Source organism: Pan troglodytes, chromosome 20 (genome assembly GCF_028858775.2).
Source record: "Pan troglodytes isolate AG18354 chromosome 20, NHGRI_mPanTro3-v2.0_pri, whole genome shotgun sequence".
Taxonomy (NCBI): Eukaryota; Metazoa; Chordata; class Mammalia; order Primates; family Hominidae; genus Pan; species Pan troglodytes.
This window is the reverse complement of record NC_072418.2, coordinates 4338826-4354944: the sequence shown is the minus strand read 5'-3', so window position 1 is coordinate 4354944 and position 16119 is coordinate 4338826. Positions and strand designations below refer to the sequence as shown.

General features: G+C 63.6%; 1 protein-coding gene across 8 annotated transcripts; it reads left to right on the top strand.

Annotated features, from left to right (window-relative positions):
- The first annotated feature begins 1843 nt into the window (after nt 1-1843).
- On the top strand, nt 1844-15551 carry MKNK2 (MAPK interacting serine/threonine kinase 2). Of its 8 annotated transcripts, XM_063800982.1 has the most exons (15): nt 1845-1989; nt 2138-2284; nt 3396-3614; nt 6390-6477; nt 6613-6714; nt 6798-6895; nt 9489-9568; nt 9875-9948; nt 10202-10306; nt 10410-10465; nt 10550-10645; nt 11039-11233; nt 11806-11970; nt 12832-12875; nt 13153-15551. In XM_063800982.1, exons 3-15 carry the CDS (start codon nt 3582-3584, stop codon nt 13394-13396), a joined length of 1380 nt encoding a protein of 459 aa, XP_063657052.1. In that variant the 5' UTR covers nt 1845-1989; nt 2138-2284; nt 3396-3581; the 3' UTR covers nt 13397-15551. The 8 variants fall into 8 exon arrangements, with proteins under 8 accessions (XP_016790114.3, XP_016790111.2, XP_063657052.1 ...); XM_016934625.4 differs by lacking the exon at nt 3396-3614 and having other exon boundaries at nt 1844-1989; nt 15189-15551; XM_016934622.4 differs by lacking the exon at nt 3396-3614 and having other exon boundaries at nt 1844-1989.
- Nucleotides 15552-16119: the final 568 nt, after the last annotated feature.

The window sequence follows — 16119 nt, the reverse complement described above, 5'->3', positions numbered from 1 at the left end:
CCCATCTCTACTAAAAATACGAAAAACTATCCGGGTGTGGTGGCGTGCGCCTGTATTCCCAGCTACTTAGGAGGCTGAGGCAGAAGAATCACTTGAACCCGGGAGGCGAAGGTTGCAGTGAGCCGAGATTGTGCCACTGTACTCCAGCCTGGGTGACAGAATGAGACTCCATCTCAAAAAAAGGAAAATAAGAAGAGGAGACACACACACAGAGGAGGGGGCAGAGACTGGAGTGATGCGGCCACAAACCGAGGACCACCAGAGCCCCCAGAAGCTGGGAGAGGCAGGAAGCATCCTCCTAGAGTGCTTGGAGGAAGCAAAGTTCTGCCCACACTTCTAGAATTCTGGGCTCCAGGACTGTGAGAGCATACATTTCTGTTGTTTTAAGCCCCCCAGTTTGTGGTCCTGCGTTACAGTAGCCTCAGGAAGCTCACACGACCACACAACCCCTACGTGCGCGTGCACACACACACACACACACACACACTCTCTCTTATCCTTTCCTCCAAGCACTATTTAGTCGGCGCCCTCTGTGAGCCAGGCCCAGGCAAGCAGGTCTAGCAGCTCCACCCCTAGTTGGCACCTGGAGCTAACATGTGTGTGTGTGCGTGTATGTGTTCACACGCACCCACATGCACAATAAGGGGGGCTGGGGGACCTGGTTTTCTGTCCCCCCACTGCCAAGAGTCAGGGCAATGCCAGGCGCTGGGCTGGGTTCTGGCTGGGAATTCCACACAGGCTTCCTCCCAATGCCCCGGGGGTGGCTGAGGCCAGGCCTCCCAGCCCCTGTGGCCTGAGAGCTGTGGCCTTGCAGGCAGGGGCCCTCCAGCTTCAGGTCAGTGGGGCTCCAGCCCCTCTTGAGCTCAGGGCCTGGTTGGGGGATGGTGGGGTGGGCTGTGCGAAGCTTCTGGAAACCCCTGCAGAAGAGGAGACCACAGTCCACCCCGCAGGGGAACCCCCCCCCCACTCCTTGTGTGCCCAACGCCCGGGGCCTGGGGAGAACTTTGAACCAGGATGCTGTGGGATGGGGGACTGGCAGCTCAGGACACGCTGATTCTATCTAAGCCTGGTTTGGGGCCCCAGCCAAAATGGGACTGTGTTTTACTTCCTGTCCTGGCCACCATCCACCCCTTGGGCTCTTTCCCAGTGGGTCTCAGGTCCCAGTTCTCCCTGAAATGCTATTCGAGGACAGAGGAAGGGTCCTTCACAGACCTCAGTCCCCACCCTCTACTCTGGTTCCTGCCAACCACAAAGCAAACTCGGGGAGCTCAGTGCTCCCCAAGCAGGGTGGCCCAGGGGAAGAAGAAAGTAGGTGGCGGTGGCTGGTCCCCCAGCACTAGAAGGGAGTGGCTGGGACTCCAAGCGTGCTGGTGGTGCACGAGGGGGACTGCTGGAGCCAGCACTGGAGAACTGCAAGAGGGAGCCATGGCAGGTTCTAGAGCGAGGGCATGAACCAAGGGAGTCGGGGTATACTAGGCCTGGGTTGACAGGCCAAGGGAGTTGCCCTTTGTGGGGCCAGGCGGTAGGACTCGGCCCAGGGCCTCGCAGGTCCCACGGGCCCCGCGAGCCTCAGGCGGCAAAAACAAGCCAGCTCCGGGCGCGCGTGCACGGTCGCTGCCTAGGTTCCGCACCAAGACCCCGTGCGCCGCACTGCGCAGGCGTCCGCCAGCCGTTTCGGACACGCCCCGTCGCCGGAGCGCGCAGCCGCACTGGGTTCCCGGAGAGAGCCCTCTTCTGGCTCCGCCCACGTCGTGCGCGGGGGGTGAGGCCGGGCGGAGCCTGCGTCGGGGGCGGGGCCAGAGCAGGTCCGGGCCTATAAAGGTGGCGGCGGCGGCGACGCGCCCGGCTCCTCTCAGCGGCGGTGGCCCAGGTAGAGGGGTCCGCGCTGGCGGCGGCGGCGCTGTTCCCCGCGCGGTCCGCGGAGCGGGGTCCGGGCTGCGCGACGTGGGGCGGCGGCGGCACTGCGGCCCCGGCCCAAGCCCGACCCCGGTGAGTGCGAACCCCAGGGCGGCCCCGAGGACACCGACCCGGTAGCGGGAAACGGGCCCCGCGGAGCCCTCGCCGCCCCCGCCCGGTCCGCGCTCCTGGCAGGCCGGGCTCCGCTCACCGCCCTCCCTTTGTCTGCTCCCGCCCGCAGGGTCCCCTCCTCGGCCGCCCCCCGCCCGGCCGCCCGCCCTCGGGCCTCCCCCCGGGCCCTCGGTCCCCTCCCCCGCTGGCGGGGCCCGGACAGAAGATGGTGCAGAAGAAACCAGCCGAACTTCAGGGTTTCCACCGTTCGTTCAAGGTGAGGCCTGGGGTCGGTTTGGGGGCGCTCCGGGCTGGACCACCGGAATGGCCGGCGTGGGGGGCGCGGGGCCCGCCCCTAAGATCGGCTCCCGGGGCTCGTGCCTGGCCCCCGCCCTACACCCGGGGCTGCCCGGGCCGGCCGTGCGCTGAAGCGGGGTCGGTGTGCGAGGATGGGGGTTCAGCAGGCCACAGCCCTCTCTCCAGCCGTGGCCGCCGGGTCCTTCCTCCAGGACCCCCAAATGAGGCTGGGAGCAGGAGCCCCCTCCGGGTCAGGGCACCAGGCTGTGTGTCCCCTGCAAGCCCCCGCCGGGTATGTTCTGGGGGGTCAGCAGGCTGCAGTCCTGTCCCAGTCGCTGCATGTGGCTTATGGGGGGTGTCCCCTGCAAGCTCCAGCTGGTTGTGCCCTGGTGGGGACGGGTCAGCGGGCCACAGTCCCATTCCCACCTCCATGTGGCTTCTGGGGACTTTCTTTCAGAATCCCCAGGCCGGGCTGGTCAGGTGCACCCACCCCCAGGGGGCCTGTGCCGTGGGGGAGGGGAGGGGATGTCCCCTCAGCCCTGCACTTCGCAGACACCCCAGGGCCAAGTGCTGTTTCCTGTCGGAGCGGGAAGTTTCTGCGCAGCCCGGGTGGTGACTGCTGTTGAGTGCTGGTTTCAGATGAGCAAATCTTGGGGGGGAAGGGGAGGGCAGGTGCTGGGCAGGGGCCCCGCAGGACCTGGCCCAGGGGACGCAGTGATGTCAGCCGGCCCGCCCCACCCCTCAGGCCGGGGTTATGTAATCGCTTCACTGGGCTTCCTTGGGCAGGGACCTGTTGCCCGGTAGGGAAGGCAGGACTGGAGAGAGGGAGAGAGAGTGTGAGTGTATGTGTGTGTGTTTGTGTGTGTGTGTGTCTGTGTCTTGTGTGTACACACAACGCGGTGCTCCAGGGTGGGAGGAGCAAAGAGAGACTGGGAAGAATTCCCAGGTCTGTCCAGCCAGTGCCCCAGGGCAGCACTCCACCCCTGCCACCCCTGCCCAGTTTTCCCCTAGGGCAGCAGGCCTGGCACCATCAGAGTGTCAGGGGCTGGGCGGGAAAGAGGAGGATCTGACAGTGGTCTTTTCCCTCCTAGGGCCAGGCATGAGCTGATACAGAGTCAGTGCATGGGGCCAGCCAGGCAGCCAAAGCACACTTGAACTTTCTAGATGGTTCCAGCCACCTCCTGCCAAGGCCTGCTGACTCGAGTCCCACAGCCAGACCTAGAACAGTGGGACCAGGACCGCCCACACTGCCCAGGACTGTGGGCCGGCCTCTGTGCATGGCCAGGGCAGCCTGGCTGGGAGCTGGGAAGGTGGGCGTCTCGGTGGAGGAGGGCCTGGCAGGCAGTCCTGGCTGTGAGGTGTTCCTCCAGGTGGCCGGGACCGGTTGCTCTAGGAATCTCCCCCCACAGCCCCCACCATGCACGGCTGCTCCCTGGATTGGGGCCACCTCTCCTGAAATACTCTCCTTGCCTCCAGCAGGCAGCAGCCCAGCAGGGAGGCACGTCTGTGGGTGCCTTGGGTTTCTTTCCATTCGCAGATGGGAAAGTGAGGCTCTGAGACTGCAGGCGTGTGTGCCTGGGGCTCCCCGGTACACGGGCGAGGAGGCCTCGGAGTCTCGTGGTGCCTGGCCCCTCCGCTGTGGTGGCTGCGGCCGTCCATCTGTAGCTTTGCTGAGTTGGAGGCTGTGGCTGGCACAGGGGAACGGTGGCCAGACAAGGCCAGGAGCTCACGCTGGGCTCTGTGGCCCCTTAGGTCATTTCACTCTCGTGAGCTCCCACGAGTTGGGGGCAGCTGCCTCCCGTCTCACCCCTGACAGACCCCAGGGCGAGGTCACTAGGCCAAGGTCAGACAGCAGGTGAACGCCAGTCTGGCCTTAGACCCTGGTCACCTGCCTTGTGGTGGCTGCCCCAGGGCCACCAGGGGCCTCTGGACAGGAGCCTTATGGGAATGCTGACTCCCATGGGGGCTAGTTGGAGCCCCCCTTCCTTCCCTCCTCCCCCAGTAGCCTCCTGGTAGCTATCTGCCCGAGCCAGGGTGGGTGGGGAGGCAGGAGGGCAGCTTGGCTCACGGCCCCTCCCAGACTCTGCCCTCTGGCCTCCACCCATCTCCTGGCCTCGGGTCTCCCACGGGCTCCACTGGAGTCTCACTTCTGCTGAACGACCCTCTTGTTAGAGCCCCACTCAGGTTGTCTGGGGCCCAGAGAGGGGCAGTGACTTGGCCCAGAGCAGCCAGCATCCTCACTGGGACTGGGACCCCCGCCACCTCTGTGGGCCCCTCCCGCCTGGTTCACCCAGACGGGTGAAGCTGAGTGAGAGCTCAGTGGTACAAGGAACCTGACCGGGCCTCGGTTCCCCAGCTTCAAAGGCCCGGCCCCTCGTAAAGGGCCGGCAGTCCCCGCGCTGGGCCATTTGCTCTGTGGAAACGTACATATGTATGCCACCATCTTCCACGGGGGCTGGGCAAAGCCTACTCTAATCTGCACTGTTCCTTGCACCCTGGTCAGGGTCTTGCTCCCATGGTCCTGGGGCTGGGTCATTTCTTGACCCAGCCCCAGCCTGCCCAGTGCAACAGGCCTGGATTTGAATCCTGGCCACCAGGGCCCAAGGCGGCTTCCTTAGCCGGGTATCAGGGCCCGCCAGGGGCTCCCTCCGGGGGTGTCTGGCACTGAAATGGGAGAGTGCAGGATGTGGTCTGGACAGGGCCTGGCACACTCGCGCCTGTGGGTGCCTCTCCCGTGAGCCCCCAGGACCAGTACAGCACTGTGTATACTGACTCGGTAACTGGTAGCTGCGGGGTTGGGGGGCTGGAAGCAGATGAGCCTCTGGTGGGTGGCGGGGGCGTAGGTGCACAGAGCTGGCAGGGGAAAGGTGTGCCGGGCAGCTGCGGGACATGGGCGGAGGAATGCAGGTGTCTGGGCTTGGGTAGGGGCAGAAGGCAGGGGTGATGGAAGCAGAGCCCCCACCTTCAGCAGGCCCCAGAGCACCAGGCACTGAATTCTTAGCCCGCCAGCCCCAGGCACTGAGCGAAAGGGAGGGGAGCAGCTTAGGGGAAGGAGAGGTGGTTGTGTGCCATCTTAGATGGGGGAAACTGAGGCCCAGGGAGGACTCAGCTGCCCTGAGATGGCCCAGGAGGCCGTGGGAAAGCAGGCACAGCCACCAGGCTGGCAGCCCGCCCGGTGACTCACCTCCCTCCCACTGCCCCGCTGCCTTTGATCCCCGCGACCCGCCCCAGAGGTCAGCCGTCCCCATTCTGTGGACAAGCAGACGGAGGTGCAAGACACGGCTTGGGCCCCACGGTGACTCAATCCTGGCATCAGAGGCAGGGTTCCCAAGAGCCAGCTGCTTGTGTCTGTCCCCTCCCCGCAATGCACCCCTTTCCCAGAGGCCCCCAGGGCTCTGCGGGTGGCAGGAGGTCTTCTCACGGCCCTGTGGAGGTTGGGGCCCATCTTTCTCTGGGGTGGGGCTGTCCTGGGCACTGCAGGGTGCTGAGCAGCATCCCTGCCCCAACCCACTCCGTGCCAGGAGCTCCCCCAACCGGTCACAACCACAGATGTCCCCAGACATGGCCCAGTATCTCCTGGGGGATAGAATCACTCCCTGGGTTGGCAAATTCCATGGACCCCCCAAGAGACTCTACGTCCCCTGATCTTGCCTTGCTGAGGTGCTAGGAGGCCTCACGCCTTCCACATGTGGCCCACACCTGTGATCCCAGCACTTTGGGAGGCCAAGGCAGGAGGATCACTTGAGGCCAGGGGTTTAAGACCAGCCTGGGCAACGTAGCAAGACTTTATCTCTACAAAACATAAATTTAAAAAAGAGAGAAATCCACACACACACTGAGTGTGGGGCAGCGAGGAGGTGAATCCCAGGAGCTTGGGGGTCCCCTGGTTTATGCTGTCTGCCCCGTCGGGAGTTGATCCTGGTGGGAGTTGATCCTGGTGTGTGAGCGGGGACAGAGTTGATTTTTCCGTAATGCTCAGCACAGGGCTTGTCAGTGTGGACGCTGTGACACTGGGGCAGGATAGGTCTCCCTGCTGCGTGGGCAGGGATGGGGCCTGAGTGCCTCTCCTCTCCTCTCCCCTGCAGGGGCAGAACCCCTTCGAGCTGGCCTTCTCCCTAGACCAGCCCGACCACGGAGACTCTGACTTTGGCCTGCAGTGCTCAGCCCGCCCTGGTGAGGGGCCCGAGGGGGAGGAGGGCACAGGGCAGCTGCTGTCGCCGCCATGGCAGTGGCCAGCCCCTGCAGGGGGGTGGGGGCCGGCCGGCCAGGGCCATGTCCTGAGCCCCCTGGGCGTGCCTCCTGGAACAGACATGCCCACCAGCCAGCCCATTGACATCCCGGACGCCAAGAAGCGGGGCAAGAAGAAGAAGCGCGGCCGGGCCACCGACAGCTTCTCGGGCAGGTTTGAAGGTGAGCGGGGATGGCGGGCATTGGGGGAGCCGGGAGCGGGGAACAGCCAGGGTCCCTCTCACGCCCGCCCTGCTGCCCGGCAGACGTCTACCAGCTGCAGGAAGATGTGCTGGGGGAGGGCGCTCATGCCCGAGTGCAGACCTGCATCAACCTGATCACCAGCCAGGAGTACGCCGTCAAGGTGGGCCCGCGCCGCGCCCTGGGGAACCCAGCGCCTTGGGATCGGTGCCGAGCGGGGGTGGAAACAGTGTGTAGCATTCCGGCTGTCCGTCCTACAGCCGGGAAGACCCGTGTCTAAAAGCGGCCACCGGGCCCTGAGTCCAGTCGGGAATGACAGTGAGGGTGGCCCCTCTGGTACCAGGGTGGGGGCTTCAGACAGAGGCACTGTGCCCATTGGGTCCCCTGGGCCGTCCCTGCCTCTGAGCTGTCCCTGAGGGTACATGACAGTTTGGTTTCAAGGATCAAAATGCAATGTCATATCCCAGGGCCCAGAGGGGCTCTGCGTTTGGGGAACCTCAGTGCAGGCCCGTGAGAGCCCCCTGTGTCACCCTAGCCCTGGGCGGCTGCTGGACCCAGGGTGTGGCCGAAGGGCTGGGAGCAGGAGCCCTGTTGAGGCTCTGGTTGTGACCCTGTGACCTTGTGGGCCTGTTGGATCCCGTGTTCCAAGAAATCTTCCAGGCTTCCCTCGTGACCTGGCATCCGGCTCCCGGGCTGGGTGGGGTCCCAGGAGGGCTGGCTGCCTGGGAAAGAGGGCCAGGTGTGCCCTGGCGAGCAGGGCTCGCCAGGAGCCTGTGGGTCCTGGTGGACGGCCAGGCTAGAGCTTTCCTCTGAGGAGAAGGAGGAAGAAGAGGGGTGGCCAACCTGGGGAGGTTACTGGCCAGGTGCTGGGACCACAGTGGCAACAGGCAGGGACAGACACAGTACGGACGGTCCCTGCCTCCTGGGAGCCCCCAGGCAGGCCAAGGCAATGGTGCAGGAGCACTAGGCCCCTCCGGAAGCACTTCCACACAGCAGGCGTTCCTCTGAGCACAGCCCTCTCCTGGTGGCCCAGCCTTGCTTCCTGTCCTTGTTTGACAGATAGGGACACTGAGGCTCAGGGGGTTAGGTAGCCTGACTCATGCTGTGTGGCCTCTGGGGGATCCTAACAGGTGTCTCAGAGCCACCTCCCTGGTCATCTTGCCACATTGACCTGGTGTGGTCAGTGTTGGGATCTGCAGAGCCTGGGGGACTTCCCGCTGGAGGTGTTGTTGGCCGCTGACAGCCGGGAGTTGGTCTGGCCAGGTGGCAGTGGGAGGAGGAGGTGTCCTGGGCGAGTCAGAGAGGCGAATCGCTGGGCCTGTGGGTCTGAGGAGCGTTGTTTCGTTCTATGGGGACTGGGGTGTGGGCCCTCTGCCCTCAGGGTCATGCTGCGGGAAGCCGCCCTGGGGTCACCTGGTGCCGTGAGGCTGCTGGCTGGATGCAGAGCCCCCATGCTGGGACCTCAGAATAGGCCCCTTCCATGCCAGGAGGGGCTGCGCCCCCTCCCTGAAGCAGCATTCTAGCCGGCCACCCAAGGGACAGGACGAGGTTCAGTTTTGTCCAGAACCATCTGCAGTGCCTGCTGGGCACAGCTTTCAGCAGCAGCCTGGGTGGTGGTATTTCAGGACACCCTGGCGTCCAGTTGTTCTCTTGCCCCTCGCTGGGACAGTGTTGTCTGTCAATATAGACACGGGACTGCAGAGGCACGAGCCAGGGACTCAAGGGTGGAATGCCACATCCCTGCTGCCACCAGGCCATCGCACTGGGCAGGGAACCCTGGGCAGAGTGCTCATGCAGCCAGGCACCCGCCCAGTGAGAGGGGCTAACATGTCCAGCCTGGCAGGAGGGTCCCAGCAGGTGCCAGGGGAAGCTGCAGACGCCTCCTCACCCCACCTCTGTGAGTGAAGGTGGCAGGGAGCAGCTGGAGCTGCTGGGGGCAGTAGAGTGGCTTCCTGAGGCTCTGGGGCTCAGGGAGGCTGGATCCGCCAGTGGCTGGGACAGCCAACCAGGGCGGGCCCGAAACATATTGGCTGAGGCGGCAGGCAAGTGTCTGCCCAGGCTGGCACGGAGCTGGGGAGCAGGACTTGGTGCTGTGGCCACATGTGAGGTGGGGCCTGGTGGGCTGGCAGCCAGGTGTCCTGAGGCCTCCCTAGTTCTATGGGTGACCAGGGACCCACCCTGTGGGGAAAGAGGACTACAGCTGACTGTCTGGGTCAGGGAGGGTGGCCGCCCAGGGCAGGGAACCCTCACGTCCTGTGGGGGTATTTTGCAGAAGTCATAGGTCTCAAATGTGTCTCTGAGGGCTGTCAGGGTCACAGGTGGAGAGCAGCCTCCACTGGCTTTTTTTTTTTTTTTTTTTTTTTGAGGCGGAGTCTCACTCTGTCACCAGGCTGCGGGAGTGCAATGGCGCGATCTCAGCTCCCTGCAACCTCCACCTCCCGGGTTCAAGTGATTCTCCTGCCTCAGCCTCACAAGTAGTTGGGATTACAGGCGTGCACCACCACACCCAGCTAATTTTTATATTTTCAGTAGAGACAGGGTTTCGCCATGTTGGCCAGGATGGTCTCAATCTCCTGACCTCATGATCCTCCCGCCTCGGCCTCCCAAAGTGCTGGAATGACAGGCGTGAGCCCTGCTTTCTAGAGTTGCAGGGTGTTAAGTGTGGTGAATTCCAGCCGTGGCAGTGGAGTTTCTGGCCCCTTCTCGACTATGAGCGTCCCACCAACCCAGGTGCTGTGTCCTTTCGCCTGTTTCAGATCATTGAGAAGCAGCCAGGCCACATTCGGAGTAGGGTTTTCAGGGAGGTGGAGATGCTGTACCAGTGCCAGGGACACAGGTAGGTGAGCCACCCTTGCCACCGCACTGGCCTGAGCCGTCTTTCAGTGGATGAAGGGCCTGAGTGCCACATCACCCCCAGCAAGCGTCTGTAGGGCACCCAGTTTCCCAGGCCCTGCATTCCCCTCCCTGAAGCAGGCTGGCTGACAGCCCCAGGCGGGCAGTGTGAAGCTGGCCTATTGCTCCAGTCCCAGCTTCCGGTGGACAGGCCAGCACCAAGAGGGTGGGCCCCTCCTAGGCCGGGCAACAGGTACCCAGGGGCCTCAGGAAGCCTCAGCTCCTCTCCTGCCCCCCACCCCCACCCCAGGAACGTTCTAGAGCTGATTGAGTTCTTCGAGGAGGAGGAGCGCTTCTACCTGGTGTTTGAGAAGATGCGGGGAGGTACCTGGGGGCTCCAGGCTGTGAGGAGGGAGGGAGCTGGGAGGTATTATGGGATGGGGGCCTAGTGCCACCTGCAGGAGGGGGCTTGTGGGGTGAGTGTCCTGCCCAAATGGTGGCTCAGGGGTGAGGCCTTTGGGCTGGAGGAAGCCAGTGTGGGGGCGTCCCCGCCAAAGTGAAGGTGGGTGCTGGCCTTGAGGGGACTTTGAGGTGACCTGCGTGTTCCCCCTGTCCTGCCCCGCCCTGCCCTGCCCAGGCTCCATCCTGAGCCACATCCACAAGCGCCGGCACTTCAACGAGCTGGAGGCCAGCGTGGTGGTGCAGGACGTGGCCAGTGCCTTGGACTTTCTGCATAACAAAGGTAGGTGGTGACCCCGCCCGGAGTCTCCTAGGGCCGCCTGCCAAGGACTCCTGGAAGACCCCCAGACCCTCACCCCGTCGTGGTTCTGTGGCTTCTCCCCCAGGCATCGCCCACAGGGACCTAAAGCCGGAAAACATCCTCTGTGAGCACCCCAACCAGGTAGGCCAGTTCCGGCAGGGTGGCCCCGCGGGAGGGGTGGACCGCGTGGGACCCCAGGCTCACGGCCCTTTTGGCCCTTCCCAGGTCTCCCCCGTGAAGATCTGTGACTTCGACCTGGGCAGCGGCATCAAACTCAACGGGGACTGCTCCCCTATCTCCACCCCGGAGCTGCTCACTCCGGTGAGGGCCCGCGGGGAGGGCTGGGGGCTCGGCCGCCTGCTCTGCGGTTGCATAACCTCGCGGAGCCTGGGCCATCCAGCAGCTCCAGGCCGCGGAGCTCGGGCTTCCGCCTAGCAACAGCCGCTGATTGGTTGGGCGGGGTGTCGCGGCGGGGCCTCGAGCAGGCGCCCCTACGCGTCGGTGTTTGGCCGGGTGGGGCGGGGCCGCGACGGGGGAGGGGCGAGCTCTGCACCTGCTGATTGGGCGGGGGCGCGTTCCCGGCAGCCGCTGATTGGTCGGGCCGGGCGGGGCGGGGTCCGAGCCGGCTGGCGCAGGTGACCCGCAGTTACCCGTGCTCGGTTCCCACGTAATGCTGGGAAACCCCGGCTGACGCGCCCCTCCCCACCCCCGCAGTGCGGCTCGGCGGAGTACATGGCCCCGGAGGTGGTGGAGGCCTTCAGCGAGGAGGCTAGCATCTACGACAAGCGCTGCGACCTGTGGAGCCTGGGCGTCATCTTGTATATCCTACTCAGCGGCTACCCGCCCTTCGTGGGCCGCTGTGGCAGCGACTGCGGCTGGGACCGCGGCGAGGCCTGCCCTGCCTGCCAGGTGCGGCGGCCCGCGCACTCTCCTCTCCTGGGCACCCTCCTCCCCCGGGCCTGCCCTGAACACTCCCTAACCCCAGGGGACCTGCCCTGTGCACCCTCTAAGTCCAGGGGACCTGCCCCCTGACCACCCCCTAACCCCTGGGGACCTGCCCGGTGTGCCCTACTCCCTGATGCCATCCACAGGGCAGTGCCGCCCTGTCTGCCAGTTTCCCGAAGGCTTTTCAGGTTTGCCTGCCCAAGGGAAACCCCAGACAGGGTTCAGAGAGCTGAGAGGTGGAGTGAGGCCCCTGGTTTGGGGGGATCAGGCTCAGGCTGCCTGCCCGCGGCTTAAGGCTCAGCATCTGTGGCCTGTGGTCCCGGGAACCAGGTCCCTCAGAGCTGCTTTTTTGTAAATCCAGCTCCACTTGGGTGGAGCTGACTCTCCTGGTCCGGCTCCCAGCCCCCTCTGCCCCAGGCGTGCGTGGTCTAGGGCCTGGTCTAGGGCCTGGTTGGGGTCCGGTTGGAGCCACGTGTCAGTGCACAGTATCCAGGCCCTTGGGCAGGTCTAAGCTCCCCTGTGTTCTCTGTCCCCAGAACATGCTGTTTGAGAGCATCCAGGAGGGCAAGTACGAGTTCCCCGACAAGGACTGGGCCCACATCTCCTGCGCTGCCAAAGACCTCATCTCCAAGCTGCTCGTCCGTGACGCCAAGCAGAGGCTGAGTGCCGCCCAAGTCCTGCAGCACCCCTGGGTTCAGGGGGTGAGTGCCAGCCGCACGGGCGCCGGGGGGGCATGGGGGGCTGCAGGGTGGCCTCAGAGCGAGCATGGGAAGCCCTGAGGGTGTAGCCTGGACACCCTGAGATGCACTGAGGCTTGAGAGCACAGTCTCTGCCCTGGGATGAGGGGTGCAGCCGAAATCCCCACCACCCGCCTGTGCACGGTGCCCGCTGGCCAGCCAGGCGGCTCCCAGGAGCAGCTACTCAGAGAACCTTCCTGGAGGGTGGTGGGGACCCACACCCTGCAGCAGGCTGGAGTGAAGCGGGCAGCGAGCCCAGCTCACATAGACCCCAGCCCAGCCTGTCGTCAGTCTCAAGCCCAGGCTGTGCCTCCACCCTTCCCTGTGTGGCCTCCAATCGAGGAGGAGTCGGGTGTTTCTCCTGCCAGAGGTCATCTGAGCCGAGCTGCCACCCCAGGGAGTGAGGATTTACTAAAAATAGAAGCTGGGGTCACTCTGTGTCCCCAGGCGAGGGGCTGGGGGGCCTCCAAACTCCTTGCAGAAGCATCCAGAGACCCATGGGTTAAGAGGGGGGCGGAGGTGGGTTTGGGCTGGGAACAGCCGGGAGAGGTGGGGCTTGGGGCTCTGCCCCCACCCTCACTGGGTCCTGTAACACCAGGCCTCAGCCTGGCCCAGCCTCGGGTTCCCTGGGCAGGGGGACATGGAGCCTCACCATAGGGACCTCGGGGTGGGCGCTTGGCTCCCGGGGCACCCAGGTGCACTCCTGGTCTCCGGTGGGGTCCTGGTGATGGGATGGGCATGGCATCCCTTGGCCAGACACCCCACCCAGCGCCCCAGGCGGCCCCAGCTGCTCTCCAGCCCTGCCCCCACCCACTCTCGTTGCAGTGCGCCCCGGAGAACACCTTGCCCACTCCCATGGTCCTGCAGAGGTAAGGCCCGCAGGGGTGCTCGGGACCCCTGAGTCCAGGGGGCGGGGTTTCCAGGTTAAGACACTTGTGAAAGACCCGGAGAACTGCTTTGGGGTCGGGGAGGCAGGCAAGCCTGGTGACTCAGTGAAGCTCCCGGTGGGGCCCTGGCGCTCAGAGGAGCCCCAGGGTCGGGGCTGGGAGGGGGGCATGAAGCCCCTTCCCCCAGGGCCTTCACAGACCCCAGGGGTCCCCTAAGGGGTGCCTCTTGGTGACCACCTACCCCCACCCCGTTTCCCAGGAACAGCTGTGCCAAAGACCTCACGTCCTTCGCGGCTGAGGCCATTGCCATGAACCGGCAGCTGGCCCAGCACGACGAGGACCTGGCTGAGGAGGAGGCCGCGGGGCAGGGCCAGCCCGTCCTGGTCCGAGCTACCTCACGCTGCCTGCAGCTGTCTCCACCCTCCCAGTCCAAGCTGGCGCAGCGGCGGCAAAGGGCCAGCCTGTCCTCGGCCCCCGTGGTCCTGGTGGGAGACCACGCCTGACCCTCCCATCTCCCGTCTGTACATAGGTCGCCCGTCCCCCAATCAAATCTAAAGGTTTTTAAAGCTATCGCCAGCCGGTGTCCAGCGGGCTGCCCCTCCTCTGCCTGGATTCCCAGGCACTAAGCTCAGCTGAGGGGGGTGTTTTATAGAAGGTTTTTGCTTTGGGGTTTTTTTTTTCCTGTTTCCACCCCTCCCCGTTATTTTTTCCTTTGGATGGTTAAAAGCATTGCAGGCACCCGGGAAGGTGAGCAGAGGGTAGGTGGGTGGGCTTGTCCCCTCCCCGGTCCCCCGCCCTGTTCACCTCTACTATGAAGGTGCCCCCAGGTCACCTGTGCTGCCCGCCATCTGCCCACGTGGCTTTCAGTGACTCAGGAGAGCAGGCCCACAGCGTTTGCCATCTTGCAGAGCTGGGGAGGGGCACAGGACCCTGCCCTCGTGTTCCCTCCCAGCCCGCAGTATTTCAGGGACAGGCTCCTCCCCTCTATCCCTCACCCTGAGAGCACCCCTGGTGGCTTGGTTGGGGAAGGGAGGGGCTGCCTGTCTCTGGAGGGGTCAGGCAGGCAGGTGGCAGGCAGCTCACCCACCCACCCCATGGGATCCCCCAACCCTTCACCCGCGCCTGCCTTGTCCCCATGATAGTTGACAATCGGGGCTTCCTGCAAGGCCCATCTCTCTGTCCAGGACTCCTGGTGGCCAGATTGGGCCTCCGACCTTGACCTTAAACTGCAGCTGACCCCAGGGGCTCGCCGCTGCCCCTCCCCACCACACCAGGGCCTGAGACAGCAGGAGCCCCGCCCGGCCCGAAGCCGTTTCCATCGCAGCAGGCAGAGGGGCTGGACAGGCACTGTCAGCCAATGTGGGGGGTCCTGAAGACACCCCCTTGGGGCACCCGAGTGCCCCTTCTCAGGGCTCAGTCTGACCGTAGCCACGTCCTGCCTCGCGCCGCCCCTCGGGCCTGACCTGGAAGCTCCGTCAGCTCTGTCCTTGTCCTTAGAGCTGAGCCCAGAGCCCGGGGTCTGGCCGAATCCTCACCCCCAGGGCAGTGTTTTTGGTCTGCCACCTTCAGGAAAACGGCTGCGGCCTCGGCCTCCCTTCGGGCACCCAGGAATGCGGGGGTCTGCTCAGTCCCCCCACCCTCCATGCTCCAACCCCCGGGGGCTGCGGAGCCTGCTGCCCCCTCCCCGCGGGTGGGGACGTTCTATGCAATACAGGGTTCCACTTCAGAAGTGCGCGCGGCAGCTGCGGGGGCGGCTAGGGTCACCGCCCGCCCTTCCCGGCGCAGCCCCCGAGCTCCACAGCTGGGGCAGCCCCTCTGGCTTCTAAATCCGCGGTCGGGATTCTTCCTCCTGTTTAGTTTTTTAGTTTTTCCTTAAAAAAAAAAAAACATCGATGGACTTTGCTTCCCTGTTCTTGAAGAATACTTGAATGTCGGGGGGGCCTGGGGGTGGGGGCCTCGGAGACCGTCTGCCTGGCCCTGCTGCCCCTCCTGAATCTCGTACGATGGTCACAGTCCGGTGGCCGTGGGGGTGCTCTGCCTTCCCTGGTCCCCACTGCCCATATCTGTGGACTGCCCCTTCCAAAGACCCCTGTGGGGGGTGGGGCAGGCCGCCCATCCCTTTCCCCCATCACGTCTCGCCTGTCAGTGATTCCATGTTTCGTAACGGGGGATTCTCTGCCTTTTTGTATCAAAGAACAAGCAAAGGGACCCCCGCCCGCTGCAGGCGCCCATAGCCATCGGGTCTCTAAAGCTGAGTGGCTAGCAGCGGTTTTGTTTTTTTTTTTTTTTCTGAAGGTGGGACAGTCACTTCCTCCTCCCTCCCCACCCCTGTCGCATCCATGTGCGACCTGAAGGACTGGTCAGAACCGTTACTGTGAATGAGTGAAGATCCTGGAGGACCCTGGGCCCCAGGCCAGCTCCCATCGCTGGGGGACGGTGAACGGCCATGTGTTAATGTTACGATGTTTTTAAAAGACAAAAAAAAAAAAAAAAAAAACCTCAAAAGTTTTTTTAAAGTGGGGGAAAAACATCCAAGCACTTTAATTCCAATGTACCAGGTGAACTGACGGAGCTCAGAAGTTTTCCTTTACACCAACTGTCAATGCCGGAATTTTGTATTCTGTTTTGTAAAGATTTAATAAAAGTCAAAAAACCTGCTGTGTGCCTGAGTTTTAGTTTTCTGTCACCGCATAAGGAGCCATCCACAACCAGTTGGTGCAAAACCACGTTGTTGCTGGTGATGCTGAGTCAGGAGTTTTGAGGGGGTGCGCTCCTGTGGGGTCTGTCTCTGCTCCAGGATGCCTGGATGCACTGCTGGGAAGACAGGCAAAAAGCTGAGCTCGGCTGGGAACAGTGGCTCACGCCTGTAATTACCCAGCACTTTGGGAGGCAGAGGCGGGCAGATCACGAGGTCAGCAGTTCTAGACCAGCCTAATAAACAGGGTGAAACCCCATCTCTACTAAAAATACAAAAATTAGCCCGGCGTGATGGTGTACACCTGTAATCCCAGCTACTCAGGAGGCTGAGGCAGGAGAATTGCTTGAACCCGGGAGGCAGAGTTTGCAATGAGCTGAGATCGCACCACTGCACTCCAGCCTGGGCGACAGAGCGAGAGTCCATCTCAAAAAAAAAAAAAAAAAAAAAAAAGCTGAGCTCTTCATACACAGGTGGCCTCATTCCTGCGAGCTGGGGTGACTCCAATGCAGGGCTCAGCTGCCTTTTTTT